Source organism: Lepidochelys kempii, chromosome 1 (genome assembly GCF_965140285.1).
Source record: "Lepidochelys kempii isolate rLepKem1 chromosome 1, rLepKem1.hap1, whole genome shotgun sequence".
In the NCBI taxonomy this organism is placed as follows: Eukaryota; Metazoa; Chordata; order Testudines; family Cheloniidae; genus Lepidochelys; species Lepidochelys kempii.
In genome coordinates this window covers 251,569,981-251,587,411 of record NC_136380.1, presented here as the reverse complement: position 1 = coordinate 251,587,411, position 17,431 = coordinate 251,569,981, and the positions used below count along the sequence as shown (strand labels likewise).

Sequence of the window (17,431 nt, the reverse complement as noted above, 5' to 3'; positions counted from 1 at the left end):
CATGCGATTAACTCAAAAAAATTAATTGCGATTAAAAAATTGTGTTCCATTGCATTGTTAAATAATAGAATACCAATTGAAATTTATTCAATATTTTTGGATGTTCTTCTACATTTTCAAATATATTGATTTTAATTACAACACAGAATACAAAGTGTACAGTGCTCACTTTATATGATTTTTTTATTATAAATATTTTCACTGTAAAAATGATACACAAAGGAAATAGTATTTTTCAGTTCACCTCATACAAGTTCTGTAGTGCAATCTCTTTATCATGAAGTGCAACTTACATACGTAGATTTTTTTTTTTTTTTTTGGTTACATAACTGCATTCAAAAACAAAACAATGTAAAACTTTAGAGCCTACAAGTACATTCAGTCCTACTTCTTGTTCAGCCAATCAGAAAGACAAACAAGTTTGTTACTTTACGGGAGATAATGCTGCCCTCTTCTTATTTATAATGTCACCTGAAAGTCAGAACAGGTGTTTGCATGGCATTTTTGTAGCTGGCATTGCAAGGTATTTACATGCCAGATATGCTAAACATTTGTATGCCCCTTCATGCTTCGGCCACCATTCCACATGATTAAACCGTTGTTGTGCATACATGGAAAAGCCTATCATGTGTAGCATGTCAACTGGCAGATGTCCGTTAGTTACATTAACGGACATTTAAATTTTCTCCAAAACCTACCCATCTCATAGAAAATTAAATACCAGTGGCTGGGTTGTCGTTTTGTTTTAATTGTTGCCAGAGTGTTAACATACATGACCACTTTTCACTCCAAAAAACCTAGGTGTCACACCTTCCATTCCTGTTAATGCTTTGTTGCAGGAACACTTGGTTTGCTGTGCAGTAATAAAGATTTAAATTATGGCCAATTACAAAGAATACAGTTTACAAAAGTTTGAGTAAAATCCATCTGTTGCTTTCTTTTGCAGTTGATGGTAGCAGAGAAGAATGGAACAGTACGATTCTACGATCTCATTACCCAGCAGGCCATTCTGTCTCTCCAGTGTGAACAAATGCCATTGATGTCTGCACATTGGTGTTTAAGAAACACCCTTAAAATTGGAGCAGTTGCTGGAAACGATTGGTTAATCTGGGATATTACTCGCTCCAGGTATTGTTGTCAAACTGGGGAAGACTTCCCACACCATCTCTTTCATTTGCATGATTAGGGATGATATTTTTGATAATGTTTTACTTAGCTAAGTAGAACTTCATTATAGATATAGCCAGTGCTTAAGGCCCCAGTTTGGTGAAGCTTTTAAGCACGTGCTTAGCTAAATGGAAATGAACTGGGGCTTTAGTATCTAGCGTTTCTATAGTAAACCGCTCCCACTCTCTTCTCCAGGGAATTGATGACTTTACCATTATCATTTGCAAACAAATTCTTATCATGATTTCTTTTTAAATATTGTATAATGCATTATTTGTTACTTCAGCTAAATTGCTGTTACAGTTGAAATGTTGGTGGAATTGAATTTAGTCTAGTGCCTTTTGATGAGTTGAGGGAGAAAGTAGAGGTTTAGAAAGGATTGAGAGTTTCCTCAGGCTCTTCTCTTCCCCACCCTTCTCCCCTCCCTGCTTCTTTTCCCTCCCTCTTCCCTGATATGTTTTCCCTTTCTTTCTTTCCTCTTCCCACTCAGCATCTGGCCTACCCATCCTTTCAGCTGAGTAGGGTGTGACCTAACTGAGCCTGTCTGATCTCAAGAATGATATAAGCCTCCCCTCCCCTGCCATCCAGTCCATTCACATGTTACACTATTTTTTAAACATATATTTTACTATAAGTGTTAGGACTGTAGCAACCTCTGATTGTACCAAAAGCAAAGTTCTTTTACACAATTAAAATTCTGAAAATAGAGAATAAATGGTAAACATATGTTTAAGATTTAGAAGATGACAATTCCTTTTGAACTTTTATTTGAAAATTTAACTTTACGGGCCAAATCATGCCATCCTCATTCAGGATGGTGAGCGTTTACTTCGGTAAACATATTCATTGACTTCAGTGAGACTACTTGTGCAAGTAAGGCCCTGATCAGTTAAACGGGACTACTTACAGATCACAAAGTTAAACATATGAATTCGTCTTTGCAGAATCTGGGCCCAAATTGTTATGGTTCAGGAGTGTGCTGTGCCTTTGACCTTTCCAGCGGCACCTCTTTCAAGTGATAGGCCTACACCTACACTTTTAGAGTAAAATGCCACAACTTGCCCCACTTTTAGATTGGATCACTGGTCTTGTTCATCCATTACATTATCTCACCAGAATCAACTGGCTTTGGCCCCTGCTATCAACTTCTCTCCAGGAGCTGTAACCAGCTTGTAAACAGAGTGACAGAGAACAGCTCCTTCAAAACAAAATATTATTTATTAATCTATAGAATATGACAAGCAGAGAGAAAAGGGTTAAATCAACAAATGCCTAAGCACATATTGTCTTGCATAAATATAACATTTGCTTCACACAAGTTGGTAGGCCTTGGGTTCTCGACCTCCCGCCCATTCTCCTGGGTACCATGTTACAGTCTTATTTTCTTCAGATTCTCAGTCTCCCCAGAGGCTCAGCTTTTAAACAAAGAACTTGAAAGTGGTTAAGAGCTCCCATTTTAGTTTGTATGGTCTCCTTAGATTCAATTGATTTTTTTTTTTTTTTTAAAGACACATTAGATTTTCTTCACCGCATAGTGTCACTACAGGGCATAATTACAGCTTTGCACTCCCCTTTTTATCAAACTGCCCTCGACCAACAAGACCAACTACTCTATGAAACCATCTCTATGTATGGTGGGGGAGGGAAATAATCTGATTAAAGGGGAGCGTGCAGAAATGGTGACAGTGGGGCAGAATTAAGGTTGGAGTGCATTGTCTGTTGCTCATGGTAATTGTGGTAATGGGGTGTGCTTGTGTGTGGAGGGACAGGGGAGGTGTATTCTTAGGTGGCTGAACTTTTCACTTCCTTGCTTCTCTAGTTTTATATCCGGCATGATGTACATATAGCAACCCAAACTACTTCACAGAATGTTTTTTTGTATATTAATCATATTGAGGCCTCTTCTAAGGCAGTGCTTCTCAAGCTCTCTGATGTGGGGGACCGGCAATTTTTTTTTTCCCAACATGCACGCAGACCAGCAGCCGATGGCTCCGGTCCACGGACCACCACTTTGAGTAGCACTGTTCAAGGGTATAGGCACTAATATGTCTTGAATACAGAACTAGGAAAATCTTTTTGTTTCTGTGACAAGACATCCACAAGACAAATTCGGTAAGGCCTGAAGAAAATTGTTAAAAACTAAAAACTCATTTTTAAGAGCTGTTGCAGCTTTCATCTTTTTCCCCCTCCCTCTCATCCAGCTATACTACTTTAACCTGTCAAAACTCACACGTGGAAAACAATATGAGAGATGGCTTGTTGTCAAAAGAATTTTTATCTGTCAGTAGATGTTTTCCCACCCCACAACTTGAACCTGCTACTCTTTTAAATTATCTGTACTTTCTGTCCTTGTGATATGAAGTGAAGTGTATCATTTCCTATAGTTTGTGGAATGGATGTTTAATCAAAATGTCTTTTTATAGTTATCCACAAGATAAGAGACCTGTCCATGTGGATCGAGCCAGATTATTCAGGTATAGTTTGGGGGAGGAGGTTTATAGTAAATTGATTTGAAGAAAAATTATCTTAGTAGCCTGTTTAATTTTAAAAACCTCATTTTAGCAGGGTTATTTATTGTTTTCAGTAATGCCTACAGTGTGCTGCATCTTGTAGTACAGCAATGTTACAAAGTGAAAGAACGTAACAATTTGTATGTTGCTGATCCGTGGGGCTCTACACAAGTGCAGGGGTCGGCCTGTATGTGGGATTGGGCTCCCAATTCCTTCCAGTGTTCATGTCTTCTTTCCATCAATAGACGGTTAGCTTTTAGATAGCTCCATCCTGCAAGATTCTAATCTCAGTGGGAGTTGAGAGTGATTGGGACTTGGCAGGATAGGGTCCTTAACGTATAATATTCATTAATTCATTTTGAATTAATGTAGATAGGACTGAATGGGGCGTGTCTTAAATACAAATATCTTTGTGCATGTATTTCACAGGTTTCAGCAGAATTTAGGATGGCTTTACGCAATATTTAACTGCAGACAAAAAAATCAGATTTGCGCATGCTCATGATGCTGTAACACATGTATTTAAAAGCACCTTGGATTTATTCATAGGTGGTCCAGAGTGAATGAAAACTTGTTTGCAACCACTGGCTATCCAGGAAAGATGACTTGCCAGCTTCTAGTTCATCATTTAGGACACCCTCAGGTAAAATTATACAATTCTATGTTTTGGGTTGGATCAATCCATTTTCTTTAAATCCATGTATAAACAGCTATACCTTTAAAAGTTCATTAAGATCATGTAGAAACTGTTACTACGTCGTCTTTTTCCGAGGCCAAAAGTTACCAGACAAAAATCTTAGAATACTGTCAACTCTGGGTTTAGCACTTTTTTCTGCTTTTTTTTTTAGTTATAATAAGGCTAAATCAGGGGGTTCTGATAATTATGTTTAAAATAAGCTTATTTACAATTCTTGGTGTTCTGGAAATATGTACAAATAAAGTGTATGCAAGATACAAGGAGGGACTGTCTTTTTTGTCTTTTAATCACCATGGAATTCTCCACTCCAAGTAATACTGACAGAATCATCATTAGTGATATTAAAGACTCAAGAATAAATTGGACAATCATAGTTAATAAATGCAATCAGATGATTAACTGTGGTGGCTTTTTGTCACATCTATATGTTTGAACTGATTACCAAGTTGAGGCTGGAGAAATACTATCCCAGGGTATAATATTGGAAAGGATATAGGAGAAGAATAAGTTGTGCCTTTGAAGCACTAAGCAAGGATCATCAGTCAAATCAAGTGGGCATATGCCACATACTGTTCTTTGTACAATTACAAAAGGAATGAGAATCTGTTGATCTTTGTTCTTTCCATCATTCGTCTCTGTGTTTTCACATGCAAGCATTAAGAGTGTTCAGAATCTTAGAAAATATTAATTGTATCTGCTTTATTAAGGCAACTTGAATCATACCACTTCTGAGTTGTACCTTGCTGAATGCAAATAAAAACTAAATAATCTATAAGAAATCCTACAGTATTTTGTAATTCAGATATATTCCAATTCTCTAATAGCACAGAGGAAAGGAGGTTTTATATTAGGCAGATTTTCATTGTCTTGGGCACAAAAAGCGTACTATTTCCAAACATACTAATTGTAACCTTGAATAACAACAGATTTTACTAAAATCATCTGGGGTGTGGAGACAGCCTTTGTAGAAACTCTGCAAAGATTCAATTCTATCACTTGTGGAACATTTTGCAGTATTGTATTTTAAAAATATGGGTACAATAGCTGACAGAAAAAGACAGTAGGCAGTGAGATTTTTAATTTAAATACTCTCCTTTCTTCTTTTTTTTTTTTAAAGGAATGGTGCGGTGGTGTTTTTTTGCAAAAGTCTCACATTTTAGTTGCCTGTTGAACTTGTGGTTGCATATTTAGCTCTGGTTTAGTAAATATCTGTATGATATGTTGGAAAAAAATGTCCTTTTTATTTTTATTTTTTTGTAGCCCATTCTTATTGGCTCTGCAGCTGTGGGATCCGGTTTGACCTGGCATAGGACTCTTCCGTTATGTGCAGTTGGTGGAGATCATAAACTTTTCTTTTGGGTGACAGAAATGTAAAATAAATGTCTGCTCTGATTATTAAATTCTCAAATATTGTCCCTTGTTGTAGTAAAAAGTGAATAGATTTCTTCATTCTTGTATATTAATATTTATTGGAACACGAATAAAATAACCAAAACACATGAAACTCAAGTTGAATCCCTTTTGCTTGTTTTTAGATGACAATTATAACAAGATTTGTTAAAGCAAATACTATGTTTGAGATAGTGGTGTGACTTTCATAATAAAACATAAGTATCTTTTTTCACAATATTTGCTGATGAGATGTTTTTTAAACAACCTTCTTTAGACCAGTGGTTTTCAAACTTTTTTTCTGGGGACCCAGTTGAAGAAAATTGTTGATGCCCGCAACCCAGTGGAGCTAGGGATGACGGGTGTGGGAGGGGGCTCTGGGCTGGGGCAGAGGGTTGGGATGCAGGAGGGAGTCAAGGTTCTGGGCTAGGGGTGCAGGCTCTGGGGTGGGGCCAGGGATGAGGGGTTTGGGATGCAGGAAGGGGTTCCTGGTTTGGGGGAGGCTCAGGGCTGAGGCAGGGGGTTGGGATGTGAGAGAGGGTCAGGGTTCTGGGCTGCAGCTGAGGGGGCTGGGGTGCAGGAGGGGCTCTGGGTTTGGGGGGCCTCAGGGCTAGGGCAGGAGTACAGGCACGGACTTACCTCTGGCGGCTCAGCAGCATAACCAGGGTGCACCGCAGACTGCGCTGTGCCATGGAATCGGCCAGCAGCAGGTCTGGCTCCTAGGCGGAGGTGCGTGACTCACCCGCAGTCACCGTGCCCCTTCTTCCCCCAGTTTCCTTTGGCCGGTTCCCGGTCAATGGGAGTGCGGAGCCAATGCTCGGGGCAGGGGCAGTGCATGGAGCCCCGTGGCCCCCCTGCCTAGAAGCTAGACCGCTGCTGGCCACTTCCAGGTTGCAGCACCGGTGTGGAAACAAGTAGGCACTAGCGTGTCTTAGATGGGCAGCACCGCCTGTAACGTTATTGATGAGCTATGACCGTGTAGATCATTGTTGCACCAAATCTTGTACAAAGGAAGTCAAGTAAGGTGTCTATGGAAAAGTTGTAATTTGCTGTTTATAATTGTGCTGTCTGTATGTGTGTATCATTTTTGTATTTGAAGTTACGAATATTGGCTCTGTACTTGTATCTCAATGTGTTTGATTCTAAGTAGCATCGGTGAAGCATTTGGTCAGCTTCTTGAGAAAGAACTATTCTGAGTAAGTGCCCAATCAAGAAACACTTAACTGACAATGGACTTTGGGAGACGCCGGTCCACATCTGAGCTTTCCTGGGAACATTCAAACTAACATGTAAACAATGGCATCTGCCTGCAAAAAGCTGAATCATTCATGGACATGTGATTTAACCAGGTGGCTACAAATTCCATCTTGTTGCTGTGATTTTGCACAGAAGAACAAAGGGGTTTCCGCCCACAAGAGAGAGAAAACATAAAAGGCCCTGGAAGCTCCTCCATTTTGTCTTCAGCTGGCTCAAGAGATGGCCTCTCCACCCCAAAGAGATGCCTGGAAGAAACTGGAACAAAGGACAGTAACTAGGGGGTGTGAGTGATTGCTGGACCCAGGCCATAAACTATAACGTTGGTCTGAAAAGGGCCCAGACAAGGAAGGAGTCCAGTCTGTGAAAGAAGCTTATTGGAAAATCTCAGAGGGTGAGATTTACCTGTATTCAGTTTCTTAATGTATTAGGCTTAGAATTGCATGTTTTTGTTTGATTTTGCTTGGTAACTTACTTTGTTCTTTCGGTTATTAGTTGGAACCACTTAAATCCTACTTTTTATACTTAATAAAATCACTTTTGCTTATTAATTAACCCAGAGTAAGTAATGAATACTTGGGGGAGCAAACAGCTGTGCATATCATAGAATCATAGAATATCAGGGTTGGAAGGGACCTCAGGAGGTCATCTAGTCCAACCCCCTGCTCAAAGCAGGACTAATCCCCAACTAAATCATCTCTCTATCAGTGTTATAGACGGTGGACAATTTATGAGTTTATCCTGTATAAGCTTTATACAGAGTAAAACAGATTCATTTGGGGTTTAGGCTCCCAGAAAGATTGAATAGTGGTTGCTGGGAAAGTCCCTGTTAACAGAGAAGCCCCTGGGCTAAGGGAATCTTAGCTTCAGTAGAACTACAGGGGGCGTGGCCCAACCTCTTGGTTTGTGCTGTAGCCAACTGGAGTGTCTAGCTCAGCAAGATGGGAGTGGAGGGAAGCCTTCTCTGGCAGGGGGGTTTGTTCTCAGTGGTATCCCAGCATATCTAGTGACAGTCTTGAGGGAGTTTCTGTGACCAGACCCGTCACATCACAGTGGGACTTTTAATGTTCTGATCGGCGGTGCTGACCAGAGCAAGGCGACACAGCTCCTTACATGCAGTGACCCAGTACTGGGTTGCGACCCACAGATTGAAAAACACTGCTTTAGACCATTTAATTGACGATCTCAGCCAGGAGAGACTTATTGCTAGAGGAATTTGTATATTGTTTGTCAATATGAGCAGCATTAGCACAGCTCTTTAAAGTTATCTGTATTGCACCTACAAGCAACATGCCTGGCTCTAGCCAGTGTTTAGCTTTCACGAACAACAATATTCTAAAAAGATAAACAATTTTATCGGTTGTCAGGAAATGTCCTTAGTTTTATCAAGTTACTGTGGTGAGCACATTTGCTAGATATACAGTACTTGGGATGAATAATACTGAAATGGATAATCATAATTATATTCAAAGAACAGGGCTCACCCTAGACCAAATGGCACCCCAGGCAAGAAGCATCTTCAGCTTCTCCCCTTCCATTTGTTAAACTTTTGAATATCTTATTTTTTATGGCATTTGTATTGAAAACAGAGAGTATTAGGGAGAGCAAAAGCTTAGAAAGTCATCAAACATTACATGTTAAGCATGGCAAAAGAAGTAACAGTATTTGTTTATATTGTTGCGTAGATCAGGGTTCGATAGATATCTCTGGCGTCTCATTAAATATGTCCTTTATTAGTCACTACTAACACTCATCAAGTCTTAAAACACAAGTACACTTTCACAATTACACAATAAAACAAGGTTCACAATATCTCAGCTGGGCTCTCACTTCGCTTCAGTTCGTTCTTATATCTCACTGACTGACTAGCAATGCCTCGCCCCTTATATACCCATGAGGGCATAGCTGATAGCATTCTAGGAGGGTTTGAGGAAAATGTTCTCAGAAAGTCTGGAAGGTTCCATGAGATTCTACAAAGGTCCAGAACATTCTAGGAGGCTAGTGAAAAATGAATCTACATATGGAATACCTGAAACATTTTACTTCAAATATTCTATTTTCCCTTTTGTTGCTAACAACAAAAACCCGGCCTCCATCAAGGCCTGCACCCTAGGCCGTCGCCTGCATCTAAATCCAGCCTGGTCAAAGAGTAATCATTTCTCACTTTTTACAGTAAAATCAAAGCTATTTCCCCACAGCCATGCCTATGAGGAATCTGGAAAATTGACTTATTTTCATTGTATTAATGCATGCGAGGAAATGAACAGTTTTTCTGACCACTATTCAATTAGAAATGCTTGACACTTTATATTTGTAGATAATAGACACACTTGCTTTGCTTTTCAGAGTTAGTTTAAACAATTCTTATGAGGCCTGACATAGTAAAAACTGACATGTAGTTTACCATAATGGATTTCTTGTTGTTATACAGCACTCTTCTTCCAGTCTATAATAGGGACAGTTAAGGCATTACAACATTACAGCTCCACCTAAGGAGACAAAAGGTCCTTTGCCTAACAGCTGAGCCCTAATTATAAGGCCTCAATCTAATCCACTTTCCTCCAGTTTTTCTATATGTCAGGTCCCTGGAAGCATGGTGTGACTGTTGGTCCCCCTGGTTCTAGGTATAGCTTATAAAAAAAATTACCACCACAATTATATTTGGGGATAAACTAATATTAAAATTGTTTAGATGCCAATTGTTGGGAAAATACTGCATGCTTGTTTATTCCCCACAAGCCGTTACAAGCAAACAAACTGTTTAGAGCCTACTATGTCACATTGTTTTAAGCATTGGATCATTTTAATTATTAATAAAAGAGAAGTGTTTCTTACAAATTCAGTTGATATGGCTACAAACCAGACAGTCATTTTAACCATATGAATTGTCATGTGATTCCAATTAAGTTTAAAATTGCCCTCTTCTAAACAGAAAAGTCATGTCAGTGTGTCATCGCCATTTTGTGATGCATTAAATTCTGATTATGTTACTTGCTTGACTCCTTTCCACAAAAAAAAACTATAATAACTTAAGTATTGTGCATCTTAGATTGTGCAACTTAGATTGGAAATGCTCATTTATACAGCTGTTAATTTTCCTTGCCACCATGAACAGTCTTAAAATTAGACTATTCTAAATTATTTGGAAGACCTTTAACTTTCTCTCATAGGGTTACCATCTGCTGCAGCTTGAGTTCCAGTTATCCTTACTAAAGAAACAAAAGCTGATGTTATCACAAAGCTTCCTCCTACAAAGCTTTGGATGTGAACAATTCCAAAACACAAATTAAAGCAACTTGTCAATATAGAAATTGGAGGAGTTTAAAATGCTGAAATATTAAAAACAGCTCATTTTGCTAGGCTTCCGATGAAAGGGATAATTATTGAAAGGATATCTGAGATCCTTGTGTGGAAAGCAAGGAAATTATTAGTGACAACAGTTGGATACCACAAAGACAGGGTAAATAGAGTTGGTGTGAGAATATCTGATAGAACTAAATATAGATAACTATTTTGGTATAACAGTGGTGTCCTATTAGGATCAGGGCCCCACTATGTCTGGGCCCTGTAGGAACTCACCATTTAAAAACCATCTCTGCCTTGAACAATTGACTAATTAAAGATAAGATGCAACAAATAATTGGAGTGGAAAGGATGGGGATTGGGGATCAGAGTAACAATGATAGGAACTCTTGGATACATACACTAGCTGTGTGCAGAATTAGGACCCATTCCTGCAAAGAGTTATGTGCATGAATACTCCCATTTGGTACTCACATGCATAACTCCATAGGAGCGAGACCTTCCTGACATGGTTTCCAGTAATTTAGGGATTTAAGATCTAGATGAGCTGCACTCCTGAGCTTTAAATTAACTGACAAAAAATCTTTGATGATGATGTGCTGTAAATCAGGCAATTGGAAGTTGTATCCAACGGCCATGATCCAGAAAGCCACCACCCTTGTTTTCCCTCTAAATGCTTCTGAAAGACCTACCTCTGCCACAATACTGATGAGAAATAAGCTGGTTTTAGTGATGGCTAGGTTTGAGGGACAGATGGAGTTATGTGTCTCCATTTTATGTATAATGAGAGAGAAGTAAATGTACCTGTTTAAAAATTATGTGTATTTGATTGTATCCCTCTTTCCCACATCACCCTTCATGTGTCACTGCCTGGTTAGATTTTAAGGTATTTTGGGCAGGGACCATGTCAGTGGGCCCTGATGCTGATTGATACTCTGGATGCTACCATAAAATAGATTTGCCATTTTCTGTTCATTATATTTCTTTTCACTAACTATCTGTCTATGCTAGGCAAAACATTGAGTAGAGTATGTGAACATTTGGGAGACAGGTATCTAATCAACAAATATGCTAACTGACAGAGCCGCAGCTGGTGTAAATTGTCAGAGCTCCATTGACTTTGGTGGAGTTATGACAATTTACAACAGCTGAGGCTCTGCCCCATAAGTTTAGTAGGGGAAGAGTGTAAGTGTTGTCCAATGTTTTAGAGGACAGAACTGCAAGGCAAGTGTTCTTTGGCTGAGGCAGGTCCACAGATCCTTACTAGGATCTTCCGGGTGTTTGCAGCTTCAGAGGCTGTCAAACCAGTCAATCATAAGCAGGGACTAAGTTTCTCCTGATATTGGTGGACACATTTCAGCAAATGGAATAATATTGTCAGGGGTGTGTGCCTAGGGGGTATTTGTTGAGCTACAACTTTCTTGCTTTGAGATACTGCAGCATGTTTTTACCTCGCAACTACAGCAAGTCTCTATCTCTAGCATGGGAAGCAAACCAAAAATCTGTTCCATGTGTGCATTTCCTCTTATTGAACATATGGAAGCGGATATAGGCATTTTTCATCTCCAAGACATACCATTTTTCTGCAAGTTCAGGAAAGGGGCCCCGAAGATCTACCCCCTCCATAGGTCAGAAGAGAAGCAAGGACAAATGGGTAGCGTCTGCCAAAAACAGTTCATATAGATTAGCAATCAAAGAACAGTGCCTCTAAGGTGAAATTTAAACTGCCTAAGCCTATGCATCCTAGACACTGAAACAGTGATGAGCACTAGAGAAGTGCATAGACAGAGAAATGTCTTGCTGCCCTAGAAATCCCATTTTTATTTCAACTGTATATTATAAGCATTTTTATATTGCACTTACACATGCAGTTGGCGATATCTCACACACGCAATCCAATCTGCTTTGAGAATTTGTTGTTACATTTTGACACAGACCTAAGTATTGTGTTGTTCCTGGTGCTGCTCAAATCCCACACTACTGGAGAAGAAATTATATTCTACTTTGCGTGCTTATGTATTTAAGGTTTAAGGCCAAGATGTTTTTTTTTTTTAATTTCTTTTAAGGACTATCTCAGAACTGCTTTCCGGGATTTGGAGGTGTATTGCCAAGTCTGCTTTTCTTAGTACTGTTTCTAACTTCTATAAAGTGTTTGTTTGGGGAAAAAAAAAAAGAGCAGTCACTATTTGTTCAGCGTGTTTCTCATGTACTTTTCTACAAAACAAAATCATTTTTGTTCTTTACCAAAGTTCAGACTGTTGCACTTTTGCTAATTCAGTTTTTATTAGCACAGTCATAGCTCAGATGAAGATATTACAGTATTACAATAAATGTTGCACTAATAAAAGTGTTTAAAAACTCAGCTTGTTCAAACATGTTTTGGTCAAATTGTCCAGGATTAAGAATAGGTGGAGAATTCTATGAAGTTTCCTTAGTATAACACTTGGTGGATTTCAAAACATAATGGGCATAGCCAAAGAATTTCAAACCAGCTAACATTTGTTTTTCATTATGTCTTTTAAAAAAGATTACACTAGAAATTTGCTTTTGTGAATGTATTTAACTGTGAAGGGCTGATATGCCAGGAACCTTTTATTTGCCAAAGCAGTGCAGATTAACCCATAGCTAAATCATTGGGATATCAGTGTTTTTTTATTTGCTTCAAACTATGAAAAAAAAAATCTGAGGACATATCAATTTCTTACATGTAGTTTTGCCAGAGTTTCCTTTGTAAGCATGGATTTAGAGGACTTCCTGGGGGAAAAAATTAATCTACTTGCTGACCTTTTCAGCTTGTCTATTGGACCACCTTAGTAAAAACAATTGTTGCCCCTATGGAGAATCAGATGACACCATGTCTGGGAAATTTCCTTGGATCAGCTTTTTATTTCTGTTTAATTTACTTCTTAGTTGTATAGCTATTTCATTTCGATGCTGATTATTAACAGAGTACTGTATCTTGGGAACTGTAACATTTTTGTATAAGCTTATAAAATATATATGAACAATTGTAAGTTACAGTAGTATTTGCCAGTTTACTCAGCTTGTGCAAACAACTTGAATTACTGATGTTTCATTCTGCTGTTGAAGTTCTATTTTTGTGCAATATAAAAATTTCAGTGCCAATTTAGTTTTCCATATTATTGTCATTAGGGCATCCAAATCACAAGATGTGCTGATGGTATATTTGATTTTCCTGGTGGTAGAGACACAACTTTCTGTGCAGACGCAGCTTTTGTACTTCTAGTTGGCTTAAGTCCCTCTAAGAGTAGCTTCTCACCAACTCTCAAGCTCACCTTAAAAATCCTTTTTCAAACAGCTGTCCTGAACCTGGACAGCACTTCACTGATGGGTGAAGTGATTCTTGTGTGCGTGTGTATATACAGGACGATGTTCTGCCTTCAGTTACGTCCACATGTTATTTACTTTACTTTGACCTATAGCTTGTATCAGTTTATAATAATCCAATAAAGGGTATGGTAAGAAGCAATAATTCAAACCATTTACTGAATAAACTTGGACATTGTCCCACGTTATATACCTTTCCACTGGAGTTTATTCATTCTTTACTTATTAGTAGGAATTAATATTTCAGGTTTGACCTAGGGATGGAAGAACTAGTTCAGATAAAATAAAAAAACACCTTTTAACAGGGTTTGAAAAAATTTGGATAATTTTCCTGCTGCTTCTATGTTTATTTCATTTTCATTCTCTTCTACACTTCCTGGTTCCAGCTGGGAGCAGAAGTGCTGTGAGACAGCTTTCTGTGCAGTATTTTTGGCCTGACCATCAGCAGGAAGTACTAGAAATCTCACAAGAAAGTCTATTCTTGCAAGATCTCTTGTCAAATTTTGCAGACCAAAGAAGTTCAGATAAGGTTTGACTAAGTATTTGAAGCTTTGGAAGCTCAATCATTACTAGTTTCCCCAATGCTGCCCGGAAACATTAAACTACAGATATTTCTTTGTTAAAGGAGATTCGTTCTTCTTCCACAGAGCGTACACTGTTAAGATAGTTAAAAAGAGTTCTTTTAGGCATCTTCTGGATAACATCTTCCTCAAAAAACACACTGCTAACACACGCTATATTTATGATAGAGTTCAAACTATTATGAGCAATTGCAAGCCAGGGATTTTAAATGACTTCTTGAAACATATTCCTTTGGGACTTAAATTTTCCAGGGTTTGGCTTTTCAGAGTGGAATTTTTTTTTTTAACTTTAAACAAAATAAACTCTCCTTGTGTTTGTATTATATTAAACCCAACACCAACTTGCTTCTATCTTCTAATGAAATGTGCATGTAGAACTCAAAAATAGCAGAACTAATTTCTCACTGAGATCTAGGAAATAAGTAAAATGTTTTTAAAACGCATTAAATAGAATTTGTTGTTTGAATTTTTGATTGATAAAAAGCTAGAAAGGTCCAAGACTTTGGGGATGCTGTGAGACACTTCATCTTTTGATCACATTTAACCCTGGCTCAGATTTATGGCTTGTCTAGATTAGGTACATTCATACTAGTGTAATAAGTAGGGTGCAAACCCTTAATGTAGACACGGTGCATTGAAATAAGCCTCATTTTGTATGAGCAAAATATATCTGCATGAGTTTGCTCTGGTAAAATGACCTTGATGTAGTTACATTGCTGCAAATTTCCCTAATATAAACGAGTCCTAAGAGTTTGACTAGGCTGAATCAAAAAAGACTAAAGTTGTGACTTTATCAAACTCTGGGCTTTTCAATTTTAACTGTTTACAGCTTAAAGGAGAATGAGAGAATTTTCGTAATATGTTTATGATCAATATGTGTGACTCACTTTTCCCACTGACTTTGTATGGCTAGCCACTGGGTATATAGGCGTTAATTGCTTCCCCTGAACAGGGGATAAGGGTGCTGGGGAGACTGAGTTGGTAAGCTGGGGACTGAGCTGAGGAGACAGTAGCCTGTCTGAGTTGGTAAGGATGTTTGTTCAAGAATGTGCCCTCAAGAAGGACATTAACTCTTAATACCTGGCAGCCCCAGAAGGAGGAATTGTGGAAACACCAGGACTGCAGCTTGGAACAAAAACAGAAGAGGTCCAGCAACTGTGTTTTAAGGGTACTGCCAGAGAGAGAGACAGGGCTCAGGAAGTCAAACAAGGAGACAGACACTGAGAGAGCCAAGATGGATTCCAGGAGAGCATAGGACAATAGGGCATTTGTTTCTGTCTGTATAAACTCTCTGTTAATCTTAGCTTTTCCATGCTAACCTATGAAGTCCCAAACACTGCGTTCTGGTTGACTAATAAATGCTACCTTGTTTTTAAAAAGCTTCCCTGGGTCACTGTAGATACTTACCAATTGCATTTCTTCCCGAAGAGGTTAAAAAAAGTTTCAGCAGGAGTCTGAACTCGGTTGGACTCGCTGTTGAGAGCTCACAGAGAGAAACAAGAATGAAGAAGCCAGATGGCCCAGTCTCTGAGTCAGAGTTCTGTGGGGCTCACCCTTTTGAAAGCCTATTTGCTGGTTTTGGCAAAGAAATAGGGGTCCTCCCAAGAGATTGTTAAATACGGGCAAGTTGGGTGAGGTAAAATCCTTTTTGGTTTTGGCAAGTTGGTGAAAGAGACAAGCTTTTGAGCTTACACAGAGCTCTTCTTCAAGTCTGGGAAAGGTTCTTAGGCTATGTCTACACTATGAACCTTACAATGGCACAGCTTAAGGTCTATTGTGTAGCTGCTGTATGCCGCCAAGAGAGCTCTCCCACTGGCATAATTAAACTACCCCCAATGAGCAGCGGTAGCTATGTCAGTGGGAGATACTCTCCAGCCGACGTAGCTCTGTCGACACCAGCACTTTTGTCAGTGAAACTTAAGTTGTTCAGGGTATTGGTTTTTTTCACAGCCCTGACCAACAAAACTTTTGCCAACAAAAGTACTAGTGTAAGCAAAGCCTTAAAAGTGCCAAAGCTAAATACAAGGTGGAAAAGATTGTTTAGCATAAGTAGTCAACACTTGACCGTTAAAGTTGAAGTGGCCCATTAAAGATGGGGGCAGGGGGACACATAGCACATATCCTACCAAACTGTGACTAACCATTGACCCAGGTTTCTTAAAACGTGGCTTGCTTTGTAGATCTCATTGAAGCTTATAAATTAAACCAAGACTGAAGTCTATATTACTGTACATTATGTTACTATTTGTGAGTTTGTATAAGCTATTACAACTTGTATTTTTGGCACCTTAGAGACTAACCAATTTATTTGAGCATAAGCTTTCGTGAGCTACAGCTCACTTCATCGGATGCATACTGTGGAAAGTGTAGAAGATCTTTTTATATACACACAAAGCATGAAAAAATACCTCCTCCCACCCCATTCTCCTGCTGGTAATAGCTTATCTAAAGTGATCACTCTCCTTACAATGTGTATGATAATCAAGTTGGGCCATTTCCAGCACAAATCCAGGTTTTCTCACCCCACCCCCGCCCACACAAACTGATGTCAGAGTTGTTTCTGAGGCTCTGGATGGCCAAATAACATCAGCCACACTATCAGAGGCTCGTTCACCTGCACATCCACCAATGTGATATATGCCATTATGTGCCAGCAATGCTCCTCTGCCATGTACATTGGTCAAACTGGACAGTCTCTACGTAAAAGAATAAATGGACACAAATCAGATGTCAAGAATTATAACATTCATAAACCAGTCGGAGAACACTTCAATCTCTCTGGTCACGCGATTACAGACATGAAAGTTGTGATATTACAACAAAAAAAACTTCAAATCCAGACTCCAACGAGAAACTGTTGAATTGGAATTCATTTGCAAATTGGATACAATTAACTTAGGCTTGAATAGAGACTGGGAGTGGCTAAGTCATTATGCAAGGTAACCTATTTCCCCTTGTTTTTTCCTACTCCCCCCCCCCCCCCCCGACGTTCTTGTTAAACCCTGGATTTGTGCTGGAAATGGCCCACCTTGATTATCATACACATTGTAAGGAGAGTGATCACTTTAGATAAGCCATTACCAGCAGGAGAGTGGGGTTGGAGGAGGTATTTTTTCATGCTTTGAGTGTATATAAAAAGATCTTCTACACTTTCCACAGTATGCATCCAATGAAGTGAGCTG

At 38.9% G+C, this 17,431-nt stretch overlaps 2 protein-coding genes across 4 annotated transcripts in view; one reads left to right on the top strand and one right to left on the bottom strand.

Annotated features, from left to right (window-relative positions):
* NUP37 (nucleoporin 37) overlaps positions 1-6,164 on the top strand; it is a 31,794-nt gene extending 25,630 nt beyond the window's left edge. For 2 of the 3 annotated variants that reach the window (XM_073323435.1, XM_073323446.1), the window contains exons 7-10: positions 947-1,128; positions 3,591-3,641; positions 4,227-4,320; positions 5,635-6,162. In XM_073323435.1, coding sequence (XP_073179536.1) covers positions 947-1,128; positions 3,591-3,641; positions 4,227-4,320; positions 5,635-5,748 — 441 coding nt within the window. In that variant the 3' untranslated portion in view covers positions 5,749-6,162. Of the gene's footprint in view, positions 1-946; positions 1,129-3,590; positions 3,642-4,226; positions 4,321-5,634 lie in introns of all 3 variants that reach the window. The other variant, XM_073323469.1, reaches the window with a different exon arrangement.
* PARPBP (PARP1 binding protein) overlaps positions 1-17,431 on the bottom strand; it is a 151,547-nt gene that overhangs the window by 119,811 nt on the left and 14,305 nt on the right. The window lies entirely within an intron of this gene.